A 22,755-nucleotide genomic window follows, 5' to 3' on the forward strand; every position below is an offset into this window, starting at 1 on the left:
AAAACCAATTATTCATCAGGCTGTTTAAAAGGATGCTTAGCCAATAACTGTCATATCACAAAATTCATTAAAAAAAAGGCCATTAGGAAAAAAAAACATAAGGAGTGATATTAAAAAAAAAACTCAGAAAGAAGTCAGTGTTAAACAAACTATTTCTATGGGTAAATTGTGACTCAAGTCATTTAGGAAATGAAACATCTCTGTGAAGTAGCTTTGAGATACTATTGGGTTTTTCTTACACATGTAGTATAATTACCATTTTTCACTTACTTAGGGAAACATACGTGGCAAGAGAGAAAGGAACAAGACTGTCCATATTTTTGTGGTATCTACAGATTCTTGAATGAAGCAGGTGTAAAGGAAACTTTAGGATGATTTTTTTTTACCTTTTTTTCCCCTTTTTTGTTTGAAAAAGTAGCAAGTGAGAGAATTTGAAGACATCTTCAAAACCTTGCAGCTTCCCTTATAATTTATCTGTATAGGTACATATAATTTATATGTAGAGGTACAGAACTGTGGCAAGAGGCAGGTATACTAACTAATGGGTCATACTGATGTGAACAAGAGCACCTCTCACCTCTCGGCAAGAGACTCAGAGTTGAAGAGGAGACACTTGGATAAATTGAGATTTCCTTCTTAATACTGAAGGTACCATCCCTTTCAGGCTGGCTTTTAAGCTTTCTTCTTTCATAGCTGAATCTAACAAATTCTTAAATAGCTACAATCCCTGTAGCTAAGAGGCTGTCATTACCACAGCAATAACTAGACATCATTTTTGACAGAGACCTCATCCATTCCATCAAGAGTGATTTGAAGTTCACTGATAGTTGGGATAAGATCAGAGAAGCAAGGGGATGGACTTAAGACAATCTTGAACTTCACAGAATTTTTGTAAAACAAAAGAGAATCTTAGCCTCCTTGGTAAATAGGATATATTATATGGGATCAAACTGATTAAAAAGAAAAAAAAAAGAAAAAAAAAGATTTCAAACTGGAAAATCTCCATCAGACTAAACCAACATTTTACCAGAAGGTAGATACACATACGGTTTCAAGACAGAAGTTAACATTTCCCTATTTACTCTTTTTCAGCCTAATCTTTGAATGAAGGATATACTAACATAGCAGAAGATGAAGAAGCATCAAAGGAAGAGGGAAAGGCAAGGATGCTGCAAGATGCACATGCATCATGTGGGAGCACAAGTTAAAGTTAAAGCCTGTTCACACTTAGCTATTTATATCCCGTATCCTTTTTTTCCTTTCTATGAAACAACTTTTCCATTTGCAGAAGGACTAGAAGAAAAAGAGGTTTCCCCGAAGATTATATTCCTGGTAATCCAGGCACAGTCCTGGATTTGGTCTTTATGTCATACCTCATAATCACAAACTCTACAGGGCCCCCCCACAGCACTGCACCTCTTCCACCTTTCACTTCTCCTCTGCTTTCTCTAGCAGAAAAACTTGTATTTTCACAGTCACAATTCTAGTGGAATTTAAATGCTTAAAATCTATAATGAGCTGTGAATTATAAATAGAAAAAATATCTAGAAAAGCAGTATTCCTAAGTAATAAGATTTCAGTTATAAATGAAGGAAATTAATCCTTTATTTTTTAATGAAAGACAGCTATAAAGTCACTATTATCAAAGAGTACTTGGCATTATAGCTTTTCCTTTCCTAACGCAATATCGAAGTATCTTCTTTGTCTGTTCTCTGTCAAAATACTAGAATAGATTCTCGGTGAAATTCATGAAGAAAATTCAGAAATTGGAAATATGCAAAATTTCACAAAATCTTTAACGCTAGCTCTGCAGAGTGACTACTATTTTTTTTTTGGAGGCAAGATGCATTAGTGTGGAAATCACACACTTAAAATACTGAGGACATAATTCCTCACAGATTTACCTCTCATACTTCCATCATATGTCTTTTAAAACTTTGGACCCTGTAAGTCTTTTTCAGTAGCAACTATATTTTGGCAAATGGAGTTGAAATATATATATATATATATATATATATATATATATATATATATTACACGCTTCAATCAAACTTTCAACTATTAAAACACATTATCTTTTCCTGCTCACCTGGGTTAGTTGAGATTGAAAACAAATGTGTCAAAGCAACAATTCTTATTAAATATAAACTCTGTTTTTTTGTGCTATCTTAACCTACTTTTCAATTCACTCTAAAGCATTCAAAGCACACAGTCTTTGAAGTAGCCTATGCTCTCTGGTTTTCTTTTGCAAAGTACAACACATGTCAGGTTCAGACAAAATACTAAAAATGACTGTATATTTTATTAAAAGCCTATTTTTTCCATCTCTCTCTTTTTAACAAAAGTCTAATTTAGTTGTTGTTCCCTTAGGTACAAAGTACACAGTTCATAATTCATTTGATATAAAATGTCAGTTTACATTTTTCCACTACTTTGATAAATGAGAAAAAATGTGTACATTTCAATTTCCTTCTACCAGATTTTACTAGCTGAAGCCCCCCCTCCCATTGTGCTGCTCAAAGACCTTTCTGTTAAATTAAACATCAAGATTCAGAAACTGTAGGGAATGATATTTCCAAGACCTACAGTACAAATATATGAGACTGGGAAAAAAGGTAATGATTTTTCCTACCAGTAAAGCGATCTCTCCCAAAGAGCATCTTTGATCCTTGAATTAGTTCTCAGTTATAATTTAATATATCAAAACTGTCAGCAGCTTCCCTTACATTTAGACATAAAATGATATAGTCAGCTCCACAAAGAGCAAAATATGACATTCAGGGTCTTGCTCTCCCAACATGTGCTTGTGCCTCTAATGCCCATCAATATTAATGGGGAAAATGTGTGTACATCAAAGAAGATGGCAGAGAATTAATTTAATTGTATCTGTCATCATTAACTGTATGGAGAGTTTTTTCCTATATAACCAGATCCTGCCAATGATCAATGCACAAAAGTCCCAAGAAGAAGACTGGCACAAAGCAAAGAACAAGATCAGGCATTTGGTTCCAAAAATGAAAGTATTATAATTAGGAAAATAATACACACACAGAAAAAACACCCACTGAGAATTATTCTCTTACGTAACACATGAGGTCGAGCCCTATAAACCCCAAGTATCGCACTTAGAGAATAAACAAGAATCCTTATCACTTCTGGAAATTTCCAGCTGCAATGCTATGGCTGTTACTTCACATTACGGTCTTGTACAACACTTGTGGTATCAATGAATTAGCTGTATTAGAAGATAGCAATAGGATCACATTCAGGTACTCACGCTTTACACCACCTAATAATTTCAGCCCACGAACGCCCAGAATGCCGGACCTGCCCCCTTCACTGCCCACGTGTACTCACCTCACTGCAGACCGCAGATTTCTCGCACCCCCAGATTACAACAGTAGAGTCTCTATCTTTTATTTTCTGCATTTATTTTCTGCAGAGCTGCAACAGGATGGATCCACTACTCTCCCCTTATCAACAAAGGGGCTCATTCCATTACAGAAGGCTATCAGGGTGTTAAGACAACTATCAGGTAGTGCTAAAGAACACACCCACTGAAAACAGTGGAAGGATGTTAATAAACAAAAATGAAAATTCATAGCAGCTTAGTTCATGTTAAAATTATTAGGAACCTGCTGCTGAAGCTTTTGGACAATATTATCAATTTCCTGAGAATAACCACCTGAAAAATAGGATTCTCTGTATGAAAAGCATTCAGAACTTCAGTAAAAGTAAGGAAATCTCACTGACTCAACTTCTTTCTACATCTTCTATTAGAACAGTTTAGATAATCTAAAATTAGCCAAATAGCTCAAATTCACTCCCTTTCTATTTACCTCAAACTCCAAGTTTAGTTCTGGTGAGATGTTCCATGGAGAGGTAATTCCATTTTAAGCTGAGGGACAAGAAGCAAAGCTGCCATACTTTGACATGTATATTACACTTGTCAGTGTTAGGACAAATATAAAGCCTTATTTTGCAAATGTCTTTCAATTTGCAAACCTATCTGTAAAATGAGGATAAAAAATATTAGTCATTTCAGAAGCCTAGTGAGAAGTTCATTTAGTAAAGCTGGAAAAAATCTTAAAATTAAATACCTCATTATTTAAATAATAAGAATTAATCTAATTCAATACTGGACATATCCCACTGTAACATGAAATACATTAATTCCCCCAAACTCTTATTTTACCAGCCTGGAATTAATATTTCTAAAACAGCAGTATTTCTTTGTCAGAAGTATGAGTATATAAGTAGGACCTGCATACAGGTGCAAACACACAAATTGTACAAATGCAGACATGTGCACACTAATATATCACATACATTTGTGCACTTGTATGCAGATAAATGAGCAGAAGTTTAGAAAGAAAGGCACCATGTGGAAAAACTGTCCAACACCAAAAATCTAGTGGTAGCCTTTGTGGCAAGAAAAGGGTAACATACAGCAGCACCGCGCTATAATGATGCAAGAGTAAAGGTAGCGGCTCTAATAATGACCAATTCCCACACATTTTTCTTTTCTCTCCCTTTCGTTCTTTTTTCATAGACCAGCTTATTTCCCCTTAGCCTGCTAGCCCAAAGATAGCAGCACAGATTTTCCAGAAAAAAAAGCAAAACAATATTAAGTAGAGGAAAGTCGAACTTCTGCAGAAAAAACAAACTCCAGAGTAAATAAATAAGCTTATAGAGGAAAAATATATTAATATTGCATCACGTTTTCAGAATTTAGATGCAAAGTTTAAGGTGTTTTTGATTCAGTTTCAAATCTATTTCCAAACTACAGAGAGAGCTCCCAAATAGGAGTCATTTTTAACCTGAAAGCAAAGCAGCAAAAGCACTTCTATAGCTATGATATTTAAAAAACAGCAACTCTGTATTTGTCCCCAGCTAGAGAGACAAAAGAAAGAAATTTGATGCCCTGAGGAACATCTTAAGAGTGAGCCTTATTTTATTTTCCCCCTCAAGCTTTTTTGGTTTTGTTTTTTTTTTAATAAGTAACACACATGAGAATATGTAAACGTCTCAGGCTGGCAGAACTTTGCTGGAGGCTTGTAAAGGCCACTGCGAACAGAACTTCCAAGCTTCTTCAGCTGTGCAAAGCACAAAAAAAAAAAAAAAGGCATTTTACTCAAGTGTTTTATGATCAGTAGACAAACCTACATAATCAAGATGCTTCTAGTACAGAAAATATAAAAAGGAAATGACAAAAAAAAAAAGAGGAAGGCATTGGCATTCACTGAGAGCTTATCAAAATGCTTTTTCTGGAAAATTTAGGAGGAAGAATTGTCTAATAAAGTGAATGTTTCAGAAAAGCAGTGGAAATGATCCTAGTATAGTAACATAAGACTTCATCCAATTCCTAACGCTTGCATACATATGCAAAGTGGTTTATCAGACAAATTAATGGTAGGATTTTTTTTTCACATTTCTTTAATATATTTTTATACAGAATTTGAATGATCTTTTATTGTAGAATTCCCTAAACAGAAACAGCATGGGTAATTCATCATAAAGAACTTTAAGCGGACTACTAAGCACTGGGTCTAGTTGAGACTTATACAGATTGAAAAAAAAAAATGTGTGAATAAGCTTAAGATTATATAAAAATTGTATATATCATGAAAACTGCGTCCCTTTTAATGTACAGCTGAAATGTGTCTGAAAGAGGTTTATGGTATGGTAGGTACTCATTTGAAATAATGATCCACTGCTAAATCCCACAACAGCTTGTTTTTCCTACTATTACATTCTTCTGTTTTCCAAAAGTATGATTTGTTTTTTTCCAGTGTGAAACTCACTCTGACATCCACACATTTTTCCTCTAAGAGATCTTAAGTACTGCTTAGGACTCATGCTAAGACTAAGGTTTTGGAAAGACCTAGAGTGGGAACCCCACATTGAGGTTAATTGCCTGATTACAGATGATCAGCCAGCTATTTCTAACTCCTGCTCTAGCTGCTTCTCTCCTCTGGCACTTCCCAAACAAGCTAAAACACGGATATCCTTCTAGGCGTCTAAAGCTGCAATTTCAATCACCTCCTCCCCTTAGATGCTTCTGCAATTCCAGAAGACACAAAGCAAAGTAAGAACTAAAAAAAAAAGAGGGGTGCAATCAGAGGTACGAAAAACACGGTTACGGTATCTTTGCAACTTTGCCTTGCATTGCATTCTGGCAATCTCCAGTTTTCAGAGTAGAGATTTACAATAAGGTACAATTTAAAGCAACCTTGTGACGGTCCCATATAATACGGGAATTAGCCCAGGCACTGAGTAGCAACAGTTTAAAAAGACAATTAAGTGGGCATCTCTGTGCCTCCCACTGCTGGAGGCTGAAGATCCAACCTTTCAGAAATGAGACCAACTTCTCTCTTCTCTCACGAGCAAAATGCAAAAACCAACCACCCCAGAACAAGAATAGGCACAGTATGAGCTCATTGAAAGATATGCTGAACAGAGCGGGAGAGGAGAATAAAAGAAGAAAGTAGAACTAATGAAAATGACAATCAGTTCAATACTGCAGAGGTTAGAGAAGAATTATTATTTCATTAGAACAACTCCCAGTTGGATTTTTGCAACCCTACCCCCGTATCCCCATGAAATCATCTTTCTGGACAAGAGGAACCGGAATGGACTATTCACACAGCTTGCCACTGACACCCCTTAATTAGCTATGTCATTGACGAAAGATGTAGGACAGATCTTTTCCCCTCCATACTCTGTCTTGCTCTCTCCTCAAACTATCTCTGGATAGTCACCGATATGGTCAGAATTTTTATTCAGACCTTTCTATTAACACATGCACACACACACAAAAAGATGTTTGCAACAATTTGCTTTAAATGTTTTCCTGTTCCTCATCAACATCAGAGATTTTAGTATATAAAGACATCACATATGCTTCAGAATAATGAATTTTTAAAAATAACTAAATATATACATATTTTAATGAATACAACAGAATGATGCCAGATGCTTCTCTCTTCTTTTTTTTTCAACTACTTCTTTGTTTTCCCATTTTTCAATTGTTTTAACTATTCTAGCTTTAAAAGAAGTGATAGAAGAGAATGAAAGAGAAAAAAAAAGAAATAGAAGACACAAGAGAAAAACCCTGAATATTATCCTATGCCAACAGAGTGGGAGGGAAAAGAAAGGAAAGAAGAGAAATAAGAAAAGCATTAAATGTCTAAGGAATACAAAGTATGACATACAGAAAATTCTCTCTCAAGAATTTTTATGATCTGACTCTTTTTCTGTTCAAATCTATTTCTCACTATCATGGAAAAACAAACCTATCTCACAGGAAAAATCCCAGCATATTCATGTCTGATTTTTATTCCTAAATAATTCTGGCCTAACAACATTGGTTTGCTCAGTTTACTGAATATTGACTCTTCCAAGTAGTCCTGTTGGCTCCAGTGGTCAACTTTCATGAGCAAATGTTTCCAGATGTGACTCTAAGTTGTACGATGTGGTTCTTATTTGTTTGCATAATTAGATCAATGATCCCATGATGTGGTTCAATAGCCAGTCTCAAAGGCCTTGCTACCTAAACTAACAGTGGCTGAAATCCTTTTGCTGCAGAATGCCAGGCTCTGCAGACGGTGAACAAACATCAGTGGCCATAAATATGTAGGCTCACTTTTTGCTCCTGTAAAGTAGCTCAAGCTTGCAGGCAGAAGCATGCAGCAAGCTGTACACAGACAACAAGGGACCACTGAAGGGTACATGTTTGTGAGTTCTAGGCAAAATCTGACCTCTTTCAAGATAGTCCTATGTCATGCAAATCACAGACACTATATATAAACCAGCAACACATTCCATAAATCATGGCAAATATTGAAGAGACACTTCACTACTTAGGTAGCGCTTTTGTGTTGTTTTGTGTTTTTCATTTTTTCGATTTTTTTTTTTTTTTGCTTTTGCATACTCTATAGGGTACAGGAACACAGGTCAAGTTTTGAGGCTCTCTTCTACAGATAAAGCAGCACCCAGATTTATAGTTCGTAATCTCCAACCCAGGTAACCACGGGAAGACAACCCATGGGTGACATTAAGATGCTACCTGCTATCTTTACTCTCTCCATGAGGTACACTGCAACCCACAACAACCTCATGTCATTCATTATCTGGCGCTCCAGGCCTTTTCTTTATTTTCTTTCTCTTGCTTGATGATGACTGAGTCTCCGTCCTTCAGCTTCTCACCTGTCTCTTCTGCTATCTCTTTTCACCTATTTCTCAGCTCAATCTCTTTTTGCTTTCTGCCTACCTAAATTACCCTTTTTAATTTCTCCTTCTCCACTCTTCCTGTGTGACTCAAACAATCTATTTCACCTTCACAAATGACCAAAAATAAATACTTTGCACTTATTTTTAAAGAGAGATTTTCAATTAAAAAAAAAAAAAAGAAACAAACACACTCAATAACACAGCATAAAATATATATGGTACATACCTGCTTCCAGATTATCACTTTACCCAGCTATTTTAAAGGTATTATTTGCATTCTGGTAGCACAATGTGCATATTAGATTCATGACAAATAAAGTAATCAAAAGTTTCTCTTAAAAAACTTTCATTTTAGATAGAATAAATCAAACAATTGAACATTTTACAGGCCATGTCATTCCCTTCTATGCTGGGATTTTGAAGTAAGAGCCAGGGAGCTGGTGGATTTACCAGGAGTACGATCTCTCAGTAGTAGTTAGTGCTACTTTCATCTGTTAACATCACCTACTACACTGCAAACGAACAAATGGAATCCTCTGTATGCTACTGTGTCAGAAATAATACTTAATAACAAGAAAAATACATAAACTAAGTGCTCTGCACAGAAGCTCTTCTCCCAGATTTTTGCATTTCTTTGTTCTCTGTATCATTTCAATTAATTAAATTAATTCTAAAACAATTTTCTATTGAGACCATTTACTGGCTGGCATCCTCAAGGTAATGGGAAACCTCTGCTAGTACTTTTTTTTTTTTTTTTTTCCAATTTCTGCTGAAAGAAGTTTAGGGCAGGATAAATAGAACAAATTTATTCTATTTGGAAAAAATATAAAACTCAAAAAAATCTACTTCTACCTCTGCGGTATGAAATTTGTCACTAATCATTTTAAACTATGCCCTTTTATGCTTCTTCCATCTCTTTTAGCTTTCTATGCAGTTCTTTGATGTAACAAAGACAGTTTCAGACAAGATTTCTGTTCATCTGGAAAAAAAAAAAGCTTTAAGTCTTGAGGCAAAATGCAGTGTATTTAAAATTTGTATACTCTATAATGCCTTTGTTCTGAACTTGAACATCCTGAAAAACTTCTCTGCTTTCTTTTGCCGCCCGACTCTGAAGATCATTTGTTCTCATGGTTTCAGCTTCTTATTATGCAACAGTGACTTTAACTGGTGGTTCCAGCATTTAAGTACATGCACAGTCATGGCTGACCCTTTCTGATCAATTGCCAATCCATACAGGTTTGACTGATAAAAGAGCCAATTACATTTAAGCAAATTAAGGGACATCACCAATGTCAACCACTTATTAAACTGAATGCTGAATTCCATGCATACAAAACACTAATGCACCAAGTCCCATTAAGAGTTGAAATCCTAACCCCATTAGTAACTCCAGACCACTGCAGGGTAAAGGTCAAAAGAAAGTTTCATATTTACGGATTAACATTTGGAGTCAGTTTTTATTTTTTTTTAATCTTTCCCAAGAACTCTTGAACCTGAATTGCAATTTTAGTCGAGAGCTTAAATAAAATATATTCCTTATTTCTATTTTTTTTAAGCACTGACTTTAAGCATGGCAAATCAGTTTGATGAGAAATTAAGAAACGTTCGATCAGATGACTCTTAAGATTCAGTATGCTTTATAAATATTGTGTAATACATTTTAAATAAAAATGAAATGAAGGAGATTGTGTTAAAAGAAAATATGCAACATTATTAAATACAGCAATTTCAGTAGTAATTTCAGCAGTGATTTCAAAATGGAATTCTTTCTCCTCTTATCACTTTACTTTGTTACACTATCTTGAAAACTCCATAATGTGCACCCCATAAGGCAAATTTTCAAACAGCATTTTTGTTATCCTTGAAAAGGGAATGCTACATTTTTACAGTCATTAAAATAGGTATTTCTGTATATAATTAAACAGGCCTTACTTTCTGACTAAGATAGACTCCCATCTAAGTGAAATTTTGGCCACTGAAGTCAAAAGCAAAATTCCTACTGATTTCCCTAAGAACTTAATTTCATTTCATAATTTGGAAAGTATTTGCTAGAGAAAACACTCAGTATAGCCCATAGTAAAATTACCACTATATTCATAATTCTGTATGGATTGGAATTTTATGGCACTCAAAGAGTCATTATAATAGGAATCATAGAAAAATGAATATACATTGTCCTAGGTATGTACATACGTGCGTGTGCATATGTATGCGCATATGTGGTGAGATACTGTGTGTGTGTTTCTCTCAGATGCACTGCTTCATTTACTATTCGTTTTACTACAGATCACAGTCCACTGGACAATAGTATGGAAGATTTCTTTAATAACTCTCACTGCTAATTTAATTCTACTTAAACACACATATCCTAGTGAATGCCACATGCTTTTCAGCATGATTTTATGTGTAAATCAGGATAATATGTTTTCAGATCATTAACTAAAAGGAAGCATGAACTAAAACCTATTTAATCAATGAGGTATTGCTTTTAAACTACCACAAGGTCATAAAAAAGATAATTTCAAAGCTATAAGTTTTCTAATTGTAATCAACAACAATCTAGTGATGAAAGAAAGTATATCCTAATGGCTATCATAAACTTGTTCACATCCTTGCCTATCTTTAAAGATCTTTTACCTTTTCATTTGGTAGATTTTTTTTTTTTTTTACCAAATTTTGCATTTTCTACATGCAAAATTGAACCGTTTCACTGAGATTAAACTGGTTTACAATTATATAATAATCTGCATTTGTTTATATTGGGTGCAAGTTAGCAAACAAATTTGAAATGTATGAAATGTGATGTGTCCCTTCTTTTCTTGCTCTGCAATTCACTAGGATGTCCATGAAAAGAAAGTACATAACATAAGCTGTAAAGTTACGCTTTCATTTCGAAATTCTGCATGTAGGTTGGTGAGAGAGTACTTGATCCATTCTGTTATTTCAAATTTTTATTAAGGTAACATTCGAAGTGGAATAGACCCTCATTCAGTGTAAATCAGCACACTGTAACTGCCTCCCTTAGTGCTACACCAGTATGTAGATTCTACCTTAATATACTATTTAAAGTTAATATTACCATTATTAAAGAAATTATCTAAATATATGTATTCACTGCACTTTGCGAGCACTCACAGCTCCTAGGCAAAGACAGATTACAAAATACAAGTGAACACCTCTATGTTCTCGCATTAGATTAGCCCCCCATGATAGAATCTAACACCACTCAAAAAAAGAAAATAAAGTACTTACTCATTTCGTGCACACATACTGCTATCTACACAGCTACCTGTTTACACTTCCTATTTTTTAAAATGAGCAATGTGACAAATTAAAAGTGAAATAATTTTGTTAGTAAGAACTACTAACACAAACATATTTCCTGCACTTTCAGTCCCCTGATGCTATAATAAATAATGTTTTGCTCCACAGAGCATTTGTGTAATTGTTGCATGCGTAGAAACAGCACTTTTTCATACTTACCTCCTGGAGGCATGACTACTGTTATAGCATCACTTATCAAGCCGCCTTGGCTGTTGGAAACATTCACCCATACTGTGTAGTTAGAAAATGGAATCAGTCCTTTAATGGGTACCCATACATTGGAGTCCTTGCTGCTGTGTAAGATCCGAGTGCCATTTACAGTAGAGTAATTAGTGTTAGCTGTTAAGAAAAAAAAAAAAAGTTGGGGAGGGGAGAATAAATGTTAGCTTTTGCATCTGCTGCAACTGGCCATTCTACATGAACTAAATCTTTCTTGTACTGAAGTGAAAAGTTGTCACTGATATCAAAAACACCAAGAAATGTCTGCATTTGAAGCATAAATACTATTCACCATTTTCTCTGCCTTTTGTCAACAGTTCGTGGTACCTCTGAAACTTGTAAAAATTTAAGTGTCTACCATTCAGCTGCAAACTGACTGCTGCATAGTGCCAACAGAAACCAGTTTGCAGAAATTACTAGTGCTCTAGAACAGGTGTGCAAGAACTGCAAATCCAAATCTGATTAGTGTCACTCAAAATGAGAGTCAATTCTTATCTCTGTGAATGAGTGACAAAATACTCTTTGAATGTATTAGAAAGGCATTTGTTTTAGGAGTTTCTTAGCTATGAAAGCTACCTCACTTCATTACATACATAAGAATTACTCATGTTCATTAAGAAGCGCATGCTTTCCACTATGGCCCTTAATCTAGTCAAAAACAAAATAAGGATCTGACGTATTCTGTTTATCTGTTGTAATCATTAAGGGACGCAACAGCAACCTAAGTGTGCTTACAATCCTTTAAAGATTCCAAATTTAAGGCATAAAAATATTCCATCCTATAACAAAATAAAAACTCTTCAGGATACCTAGTATGGAAAACTGAATGTAAAAAATGTGTATGTTGAGGGGGGAAAAAGAAAGTTACTGAAGATTTCACTTATGTATTTCAGAGCAAAGCTAAGCTCATTTAAAGATTATCCAATATTGTGAACGCATAAAGTGCTATATAAATGATTAATATTAGTGATACTATTCATCACTGAATGGAGAGCTCTCACATTGAAGTCGATGGAAATTCTTCATTACAAAAAACAGTAGAACCACATAAGTCTCAGAAACAACAGGTATGAAAATGAAATTAAACAGAATATGAGTATTAAAAATATCTTGAATTAATTAAGGCATTTTCACAAGCAGCAGACTGAATGCTTGAGTCCGATTCCTCCACAAAATCTAAACTGATTAAAGAAACCCAACAAACATACCAAAATGATTAAAGATATCAACAAAGTACCTTGCTCTCACTGTCTGTCACAGTCGCTCTGCATATGACCACACTGACTTAGTATTTGCGTCAACCACCTGACAACATCTGTCGTACACATCTATTGTTTGTTAACAACAATAAAGCCAATAGAAACGGTCAAATGACGTATATGTTCTTGAGGTCCAAGTGATGTGAAAAATGCTATTGTCGATAGATCAAGGAACACAAGCTAGATTCAAACCTCAAGCATAAAGTAGGCTGCCAACAGTAATTTATCTGCCCAATTCACGAGAAAATTCAGCTTATTCCATCTACAATGCAGTTTTAACATGCTAATATTTTTTATTCTCATCTACCTTGCTCCAAAACGAAAGTATGCATTTCTTCTGCTGATGTTTTTATTTCACTATTAACCTATCCTCCAATGGCTAGCTAGACTATATTTTAAAAAATACAGTTTGGAGAAAGAGAAAAAGAATTAAAGAATAACACTCTATTCAAAGTTGCCTGGATAACAACATTAATATACAGTAATTATACAATTAGTTGTTACATTAAATTCTAGTTATAGCAGAGTGATTACTCGGCAATTATAAGAAGTATATAATTACTCAATAATTAGGAGAAGTATGTAATTACATAACCATTTTATTCAGCTCAGAAATGAACCTGCAAATTTACAATGAGTTAGACAACATGGGAGTTCAAAATTTTTCATTTCTTCTAATAAAAAGCTGAGGAGCACTTCCACGATTCCCAACCTAAATTTTAAATAGACAAAAGGTTTTTTATCCCTGCTGCCAACCAACAGCTTACAGCTGCTGGCAAATAAAATATTAGAAGAATAATTTTAGAATTCAGGGCTTTCTCAGGATGACTAGCAATATACAGCTCTGCTTCTTCTCGCTGCTTAAACTTTGCTTTCAGTGGGCTGGAAAATGCAGACACATAGGTTCAGCCTGGCAGAAAGTGATACAGCGATAACCCTGTCATATCACTGCAAGCCATTCCTGCCTCGAGTGCCTCAGTACGGAGCCTATTTGTGAGTATAAGTGGATGATGCCCCTCTCTTTCCATTTCTCATGTGGCTGCTTCTCTCCATCCTGCCCACAGTTCCAAGTTTCACCTGCCAGAAAGGGTGCCACATCCCTAAACAGCAACTCTCTCAGATCCCGGATAATATTTTAAGAGACATTGTTTCATTTCGGACATTTTTTGCTCTAATACTTACTCCTCTGTGTGTTTTTTTGCCTCCTCCCTCCTGACATGAACTGTCACTACTGCTTCAGTAAGGAAGACACCTTCAAGAAAGCGCCAGAACGACGGGGCCAAGAAGGCAGAAAAACAACTTTCAGGACTTGTTCGCGCCAGGGTCTTCAAAACTTCTAGCACCCTTACCAACAGATGAATTCAGAAGCAAGAGGCTTCAGAGTCCCTATCACCTTTGACTTGTGCAAAAACTAAACCCTTTGCAGATACCAACGTCTTCTCCGTACTCCTTAATCTTTCCCATAATCACAATGGGTTTTGTTCTTTTGTTAGTTTTCCTCTTACTAAAGCTCTCCATATTTCTGCCAATATTTCTAAGAGAGTTCTTTGGCCTACTGGCTGGTATTAGAGAAAAAAGGTGTACTGCTCCCAATTAATTCTCACTTTATACCAGGTGCAAGTACCTCAGCTCTTCCCTTCCTTGTTTCATGAAGAGTTTATGTCCTTAGTTCATCAGCTTGCTCTACCCTCACTTATGCTGTTTATTTAGTAAAGCTTTATTCCTAACTAACATATTTAATCAGGTCCCTGTTACAGTACTCTGAGTCTTGCAAACATTTTGTTTTTAACCCTTGCAATGCTGAGATCTTGTGAAAGAGCTACTGTGCTACTAAAAGCACAACTCTTCTAGAGCTCCTTTTTTTTTTTGCTGGGAGTAAATAGATGGTGAAAAAAAGAATAAAAGCAACAAGGACCAGTAGGAAGCTTGAACGAATGATACCCTCCCTATTTGCCCTCTAACTTCTGAGAGACCTTTTGTATCTTATTATCAGGAAAATACTAAGCATGGCACTCTATAAACAGGAGCTATATAAAAAGGTAAAGAGGCAGAAATTGAGTACAATAATTGTAGAGAGATTTTTAACCCACAGAGAATGAACACAGTCAGATATATGCACAGAAGTATTTGTTTGCAAATGAAGAGCCGTCTCGAAAGACCAGCTACTTCTCTGTAAAGGAAATAGTTTTCTCTTCCAATTTTTGAAGAAAAATTATCCAAATGAAGAAAATAGGGCAAAAGAGTATCCATATACATACTCAATAACTATGTATACTTGACGGAAAGTCAAGTCATAAAAAAGCACATATATATTCTATTATAAATCATGGTTTAAAACAGCCTTACACAGGACTCTAGCTGGTGAGTGTTTGCACTTGAAGGTTCTCTGTATTTTTGGCTGCACAGACCAAAGGGGTCTCCAAAGATGACACGCATCCCTTATATCAAGTACTAGTGTAAATAGGTGAATATAACTCATGTGGGCCGGCGGTGCGTAAATTACTGCTGTCCTGGGTCCATCATCCTGTGGGGTTCACTAGATTGAAATAACATAAATGGGTATCCTTTTCCATTCTTGTTATAATCATTGTCACAAGAATTTTAATGCCTCATATATTCCGTAATTTTTTTCTCTGTGCTGTACTGCTCTGACCTTTTCAATATTCTGTAATTTGACTGGCTGGCCATTTCAAGTTCTCTCCTTTTTACAGCCTTATTAACTTGTGGGGAAGAGGTGAAACAGAGAGCCAATCAGAATACCTAATATTGCAAAGGTCACGTAGTACAGTATAGTATCAGCAGGCACCGAATACTGTATATTAGTCATTAGTGTTCTGATATCTTATTCATGTGACGAAGGTTGTAAGGAGCTCAGAAAATGGCACAACATGAAACCATTCTCATGACAAAGACTGCGACGGGAGAAAAAAGGAACAAGCCAAACCAAACACATTCTTATATTTAAAATCTGTACTTCTTTCCCCCGCCCCAGGATTTGCACTATTTAAAGGTATTCCTCTCAGCTGAAACAAAATTAAAAGCTTTAAGTGGAAAGGTAATAAATTGAGGGTTGCTTTCCATTTACTAAACAGCAAAACGTCATTTTTCATATGCATGCACAGTCTTTTCAAAACCCCTGAATATTTTTACTACTATTACTGTTTGCACTTATGCTTATTAAAGTAATATGTTTAAACACAACCATTTTAATGCATCCGTATCACAAAACACATTGACAAAACTATAACACTGCTGCGGACTGCAGAAAGCAAGGAGGTTAAGTGAGTGAAAAATATCTCTGAGGGCTTGCTTGTTTTTCTTTCTGTAATCATCAAGTGTTGGCCATTATTACACAGATAATATTGGCTAAAATCTAGAGTGTATGGTGCATTTATAGTGTACGATAGACTGGCCTACTGCTCACTTTATCCCCAGAACTGCCTGAATGTAAATGATATTACAAGTTCATTACTTGTAAAATGCAGGGAGAGTTCAACTCAAAAGATATTTAGGCCAGAAACACTTCAGTCCTGATTAACATACAAGCTATTACATAATTTAAAAAATATTATTTTCTTTCGATATTATTTCTAGAAAACAGGAGGCTTTATCCACAGCAGTACACAGTTATTTTTATGCCTACTTTATAGATAAAGAGGTTGAGCATTTTATCTTAGATTGCAGAAAAAGCTAAAATTAGAATAGGAGAAAAACAAAAATGAAACAAAAACTCCTCACTTATTCATTCTCTTTCTTCATTTCCATTTTGTCTAGTCCTGACTTAGCAGAAATTTCTGCCCCTGCTCTGATTTCTGGTTCTGTGTCACGAAGTTTTCTAGGGAAAATTCCCTGAATATGCACACTTCCTCCTCTATAACCTCATTCTTTTGTCCATTAGTTTTGCCTATTCTTCAGCCTCATTAACTCCCACACAAGGTATTCCTTTCCTCCCAACTAAGATTTTTCTTCCCTCCCTCTCTCCCTTCCCTAGTTTTCCTAGTGCCGTATTCAGAATCAAAAACATCACATTCCATTAGTTCTATCCCACTGACAATAGCTAACTTTCCTCACCATTTTGGTGACTATCGCTTCCTAACCAGTGCCATAATTAACTCTTTTGCAAGTGTCATCCTAATTTTCATATGACAACTATCTCATCAAGTGTTAGCCAGGCTTTGATTTGACCCCCTCTCCCACTTTTCACAAGCATTTTTCCTGCCCAGATGATGCACTGATGCTTTTGCTTTGACTGTGCTCCTGAGTCAACAGATGATCCGAAGGGCAGATTATGGTCTTGATCCAGAAAACTCAGACCAAAACTTAAGAACTCTCCTATACAGAATCTGCACTCCCACTCTTGGGGATCAGGGGAAGTTGCTTGACGGGACAAAAAGTACCATGGTAAAATGGAAAAACTACGAATCCAAAATATTCACCTTCTCCTGTAAATAATGAATGCTTCACATTATCCTAATTGAAACACTTCTTTCCTTTCTTTTTCCTGATAATTAGAATATCTTTATGTTTTAAGAGTGAAAGATAAAATTCTAAAGAAGAAAAAAAGTCCGTATCACCACACACAGCAGGGCTCCGAAAGCCAGAGACACAGGTTTAGCTTGTGATCATATTGCTCAGTTTATTTCTTTAAGAACTCAAGTTTCCTCGCTATAAAACAGTCAAAGGTACCTTCTGTGACATTCCCCAGACTTGCATTTGACTGTCCTGAGATTTGCCGTGTCCATATGCTGAACCTAACACTTGAGCAATGTCTGTGCTATACTGTCACCCCAAATCTGCATCAGATGGGGCTCCTTCCAGCCTACACTTACTGAACGTGCTTGAAAATCTGTACCAAGTGACTCCTTGCTACTTCTAGCTGTAGTTAGTGCCTTCTGTCTCTACCCAGTAGCAGAACGTAAATGAAGATTATCACAGTATCTGGTTTTGGAATCTACTCACATAATTCATGGACGACAATAAGAATTTTCCATTCTCCAGGGACACTATCAGAAGGAGACTAGCTAAATACACAGAGTAGGACTGGGAGTCTCAAATCCATAATCAAATATCTAGATTGATTGTGTCACTTGCACTTGTATTGATTTCAATTGGAGCAGCTGACCCAAGGGAATAATGAAAATGTGGAATAAAACTGATTTATGAGAACAAAATAAATCCTTTTGTGAGTGGTAATGAATTGGTACTATTTAACTCTTTCAATCACAAAGGGAAAACACTATTTATTTGTTCAGAATGCTGAGTTAGCAAAAAGAAGTCATGTAAAAAATGCCAATACTGTCAAATGCCATTACACTTGGTTGTAATACTCCAGAAGGAATGAAGCTCTAAACTTGATCTAGGATTTTTTATTTGACATGAGACATTCTTTCAGCTTTTCCAATCACCTTAGATAAGACATCATAAATGATGCACCTGTAGATAAAAGGAACCACAGAATCACTCAGGTGAGTGTTTGTATTTATAGAGTAGTTCTCTGTTCAAAGCAAAACTGTGTAGAATTACATAAATATCATTGTTAACTGGACAAATCAACCCTAAGAAGGCCTATCATGACCTTTCTGACATAACACAAGAAAGTTAAATAGTCAGAATTTGGTGTGATCGCTATTATACAGTCCCAATAAAAACTTCATCAAGTCTTGCCAAACCCAATTTTCATCACACTTTCTCTACTCTGAGAAAATAGATGGCTTTTACAGTAGTCTCTAAAGATGGTCAGATTTACTTGAGACCAATACATATAACTATCTATACCAAATTTCTTCATCTAGGGAAGCACAAATGATTTTGTATGCCCAATGTCCTACATTGCTTTCTGCACTTGGGATTTATCAGATACTTAAACATTGCTAATTTGGTCACTCAGTCTTCAAAAGAGATTAAAAACTGTAAAGAACATTCATTAACTAAAAGATTGTTTTCACAAAACAACTGTTCAGCCAATTTCCTTTTACTGCTTACCTGTACTATCTCCAGAAGAGTATTATTCCCTAGACTGTTCTGAGGGAAGAGGGATGGACTTACAGACTTTCCTGCTATTGGCAGTCGTTAGGCATTAGAGTCTAATACAGATCTCACAGAAATGGGGCTCAACCTTATGTACTCACTTCATAATATGAAAGCTAATCAACTACAAGACCCAATATAAAAACAAATCACTGTATATGTGAGAAAATATATTTATATGAATAAAGAAATGCAGACCAGTTAAAAAGTGCTGTTCACAGTCTGATGCTAGAGTGTAATCGAAGAAACAGTCCGATGCAGAAATTAGAGGCTTTCTTTTGCTTTTCATCAAGACATTGGCACTAGGAAATAGAAGTGAGCAGCATATGTGATGTTGAAGGAAATCAACCTAGTAGTTGGTGTATTGTGAAGCTGTTCAAAAACTACTGAAGCTTGACTAAACTTTACCCAATAATCATCCTAAAGTGTGTACAATACCATTAGTTTTCTAGCCATACAAATCTAACTTTAAATGGTCTGTTACTTAAAGCTGAAGGTCCTCTAAATCCTGCTCTAGTGAACAGCTTAAAGACAGTTATTCAGCGATAGAGGATTCAGCCCCTTTTTTCCCTCTTCAAGCATCTTTAGGACAAGAGCTTAACCTCCATTTCAGTTAACAGTAATACCTAGCACTTACAGTCTGAAAACATATACATGTTAACTATTAGTCCTGGCAGTGCTGCAGAGAGGTAGATAGATATTATTATTGTCATGTTACAAACACACCAACAGCTACAGAGGGGTTAAAGGATTTGCCCAAGGTCACCAGGGCAGATGAGATGCATGCAAAAGATTTATGATTGCCCAGCAATGCCCTCAGTTCACCAGACCAACCACAGTGCAATTTCACCAGGATCTAGAAACATCAAAGGAATTCCGCAGCTATAATTTTCTTTTCTTTCCCTCTCTTTTTTTGCCTCCCAACCCCCCTCTAAAGCTAAACTCCTCATGAACAACTACGAAGCCCAGTATAATGCCTTCAGGGGCTGTAAATAACTGTCTACTGGAATCCTACAGAAATGCAGCCTTTTACATGGGCTGAGCATTTGTCCCAGTGTGAATCAGGCTTTGGGCTCGCTCATTACCAAAAAACTTTGTCCCAGTATTATTGTGCAAAGCATTTGGAGCGGGGCTTATGCGCAGGGTTTTATTAGTGGGATCTGCAGCTGATGGCATACCTCATCTCTAATGACGGATAGAGGGAGAGAAAGAAGAAGAGAAGGAGACGGGAAGAAATTGGAAAAACCTCCTTAATGACAAGCTTGGAAAAGCAGCTGTGGGTTCCCAAGCAAGCTTCTTTCTCTGGGGAGTGGGGAGGACATCTTTTTAGTGCAGCAGGTGGTGATCAGGTGAGGAAGATGAGGCTGCTGTTGACAGCAATGATGACCATGGTGATGATGGTTTTCACCATGCTGTTCCCCTAGTACTGCTTTTCACTGGGACTCACTCAGATGCCTATTGATTGGTCTCATTATGATGCTATTAGTGCTGACTATAGTATGTTATCATGGTGCAAGTGTGGCACACATTTGGCATTACACTGTATATACTAATGGACAAGATCTATCAAGCATTTAAATGAATAAAATCCAAATAAACATATTCTGTCATATACTGTGTTTTGGAAGGTAAAGTAGGGAGCAAAGGGGCGATTCTCCTGCCAGTAGCCGCTGCTCCCATGAAAACCTACTGTGATGACACTACTGGGGTTTGCAGGTGCAGGTCCATGGGAAAGATAATTTCAGAATAACAGCGTGAGAACTAAAAGTATGGCCAAAGACTGTGGAAAATCCTGTCTCTCTGCACCTATTTTGCACCTGCAGCTATTTGCAGAGCTGCAAACAGCAGGTCGTTAGCATTACTAAAGCTAAAGCACTAAGGTATCTAAGACCAATACAGAAGAACAGCAGCCTATAGCATATTAAAATCTATTATATAGTAAGAAGGTATCTGATAAACTGCTGATATCTGATACCACATACTTTTCCAGAGAGTCGCATAAGTATTCCTTTTGAAAACTGTACTCCCTAAGCTCAAGGACCCCTACTGTCCTCAGCCTAACTTCTCAAAGAAGGGAATATTCCTATAATTGCCAAAACAGTTGTGCCTTAAAAAAAAAAATAGGGATTACTACCAGAGAATTCAGACTTTGTAGGCTGAAGAATGCATACAGTTACCATGCAATCCTACATTACTGAAATTGAGATGAACTTTTCCTATCACAACAGATAATAATCTGTCCCTGGCACGAGACAAAGAAAGTAAAGGCATATTTGGTAAGTGACTGAATACAGGAGGAGCACACCTTTGAAATCTACCTGCTTTGGAAAAAACAAACAGATGAACAAAAAGCTTTTGTAGTACCAGCTTCTTCAGGCTCAATAGCTGCTCAATAATAGGCTAAAAATAACAATTCTTTCATGAAATATCACTCATTTTCAAGACAAACTATGTTTTGCTTACATATAAGGAACAATTAGAACTTCCTTCTAAAAGATTATTTTGCCAAGATTAACATCATCTTTTTTCCTATTGTCAGATACTGCATGCTAATCTGCACGCAGATATTTATATTTTGAAGTAATTATGCAAACAAACAATTGTGATTCTTACACCTAAAAGAAAGCCTCCAAATTTATGTTGTGTTAATGTGGTCACATGCAGTCTTTTAGGGGTCTTCCAAAGAGACACCATGACTTAAAAGACTTGAAGTAAGACAACTTGCAGGAAAACATGTTGCCCAGAGTATTGCAAACTTGGGACAGACTCCTCACTTTTCAAAAACATATTTGATTCCAATAACACAGTTTGGTGAGGAAATACTTGTCTGGAAAACACACTAGCATAAATCAGAATGGTGAAACAGACTTAGCAAGGCTCCTTCCTGTACTTGAACAAGTACTTGTAAAGAAAAATTACCAGGAGAGTATGTAAAATATAAAGGGAAGGCTAACTGATACAGAAATGCCTCTTGCAAAATTTCTCTTGCATATATTGTTAAGTCATGGTCAAATTACCTCCGCAAAAAGAAAAATTATCAGCATCCTCCTCTGTTAGCAGAAAATCCAAACTACACCTGCTGATCTGGATTTCACACTTGCAATTCCACAGCAGCCTTTCCAATCAGCTTATCTTACCTCCTCTTGCAGTTTGGCTATTGACAAATGTGGGAAAGAAGCATGTTAACTACCCCAAAATAAATGCCATCAACGGCAATAAAACTATACAGCAATGAAAAACTAGGATGTGCATTAAAAAGATATTTATATTGCATGCTTAAGCATGGCAAAAGTCAGTCAATGACAAAGGTTTGTTCAGTTAGAATATTGTTATGTTTTTAAGCTTATTAGAGATTTTACTGATACATCATAAGTTCTACTGTAAAATCATAAATACAGCCTCTCAAAAACAGCATCTTTAAATTTTTTTGCAAATGATCTGACCCTATTAGAACACGGTCTAGCACAAAATGCAACTTATTACACAATCTCTCAAACTATTTAATAAATTTTTAATTCCTACGAGATGCACATATTGGAAGAAGCAGCTAGACAGAAAGTTAGATGATATCTTAAATAAATATGACGAATGGCAGACCTATTTGGTGGAAAGCCAGTTTATATAAAATCTAAGACAGTCAGACACAGATGTGCGTGTGTGAAATTTGAAAGGCTTGGAATAGGACAAAAAGGCA

At 36.0% G+C, this 22,755-nt stretch overlaps 1 protein-coding gene across 1 annotated transcript in view; it reads right to left on the bottom strand.

Annotated features, from left to right (window-relative positions):
* Positions 1 to 22,755, bottom strand: part of USH2A (usherin) — a 356,467-nt gene that overhangs the window by 139,108 nt on the left and 194,604 nt on the right. The window contains exon 37 of the mRNA XM_088531950.1: positions 11,716 to 11,895. Coding sequence (XP_088388076.1) covers positions 11,716 to 11,895 — 180 coding nt within the window. The remainder of the gene's footprint in view (positions 1 to 11,715; positions 11,896 to 22,755) is intronic.

The sequence above is a fragment of the Tinamus guttatus genome, unplaced genomic scaffold, assembly GCF_059628265.1.
Source record: "Tinamus guttatus ecotype Peru unplaced genomic scaffold, ASM5962826v1 Tinamus_guttatus_pri_ptg000033l, whole genome shotgun sequence".
Classification (NCBI taxonomy): Eukaryota; Metazoa; Chordata; class Aves; order Tinamiformes; family Tinamidae; genus Tinamus; species Tinamus guttatus.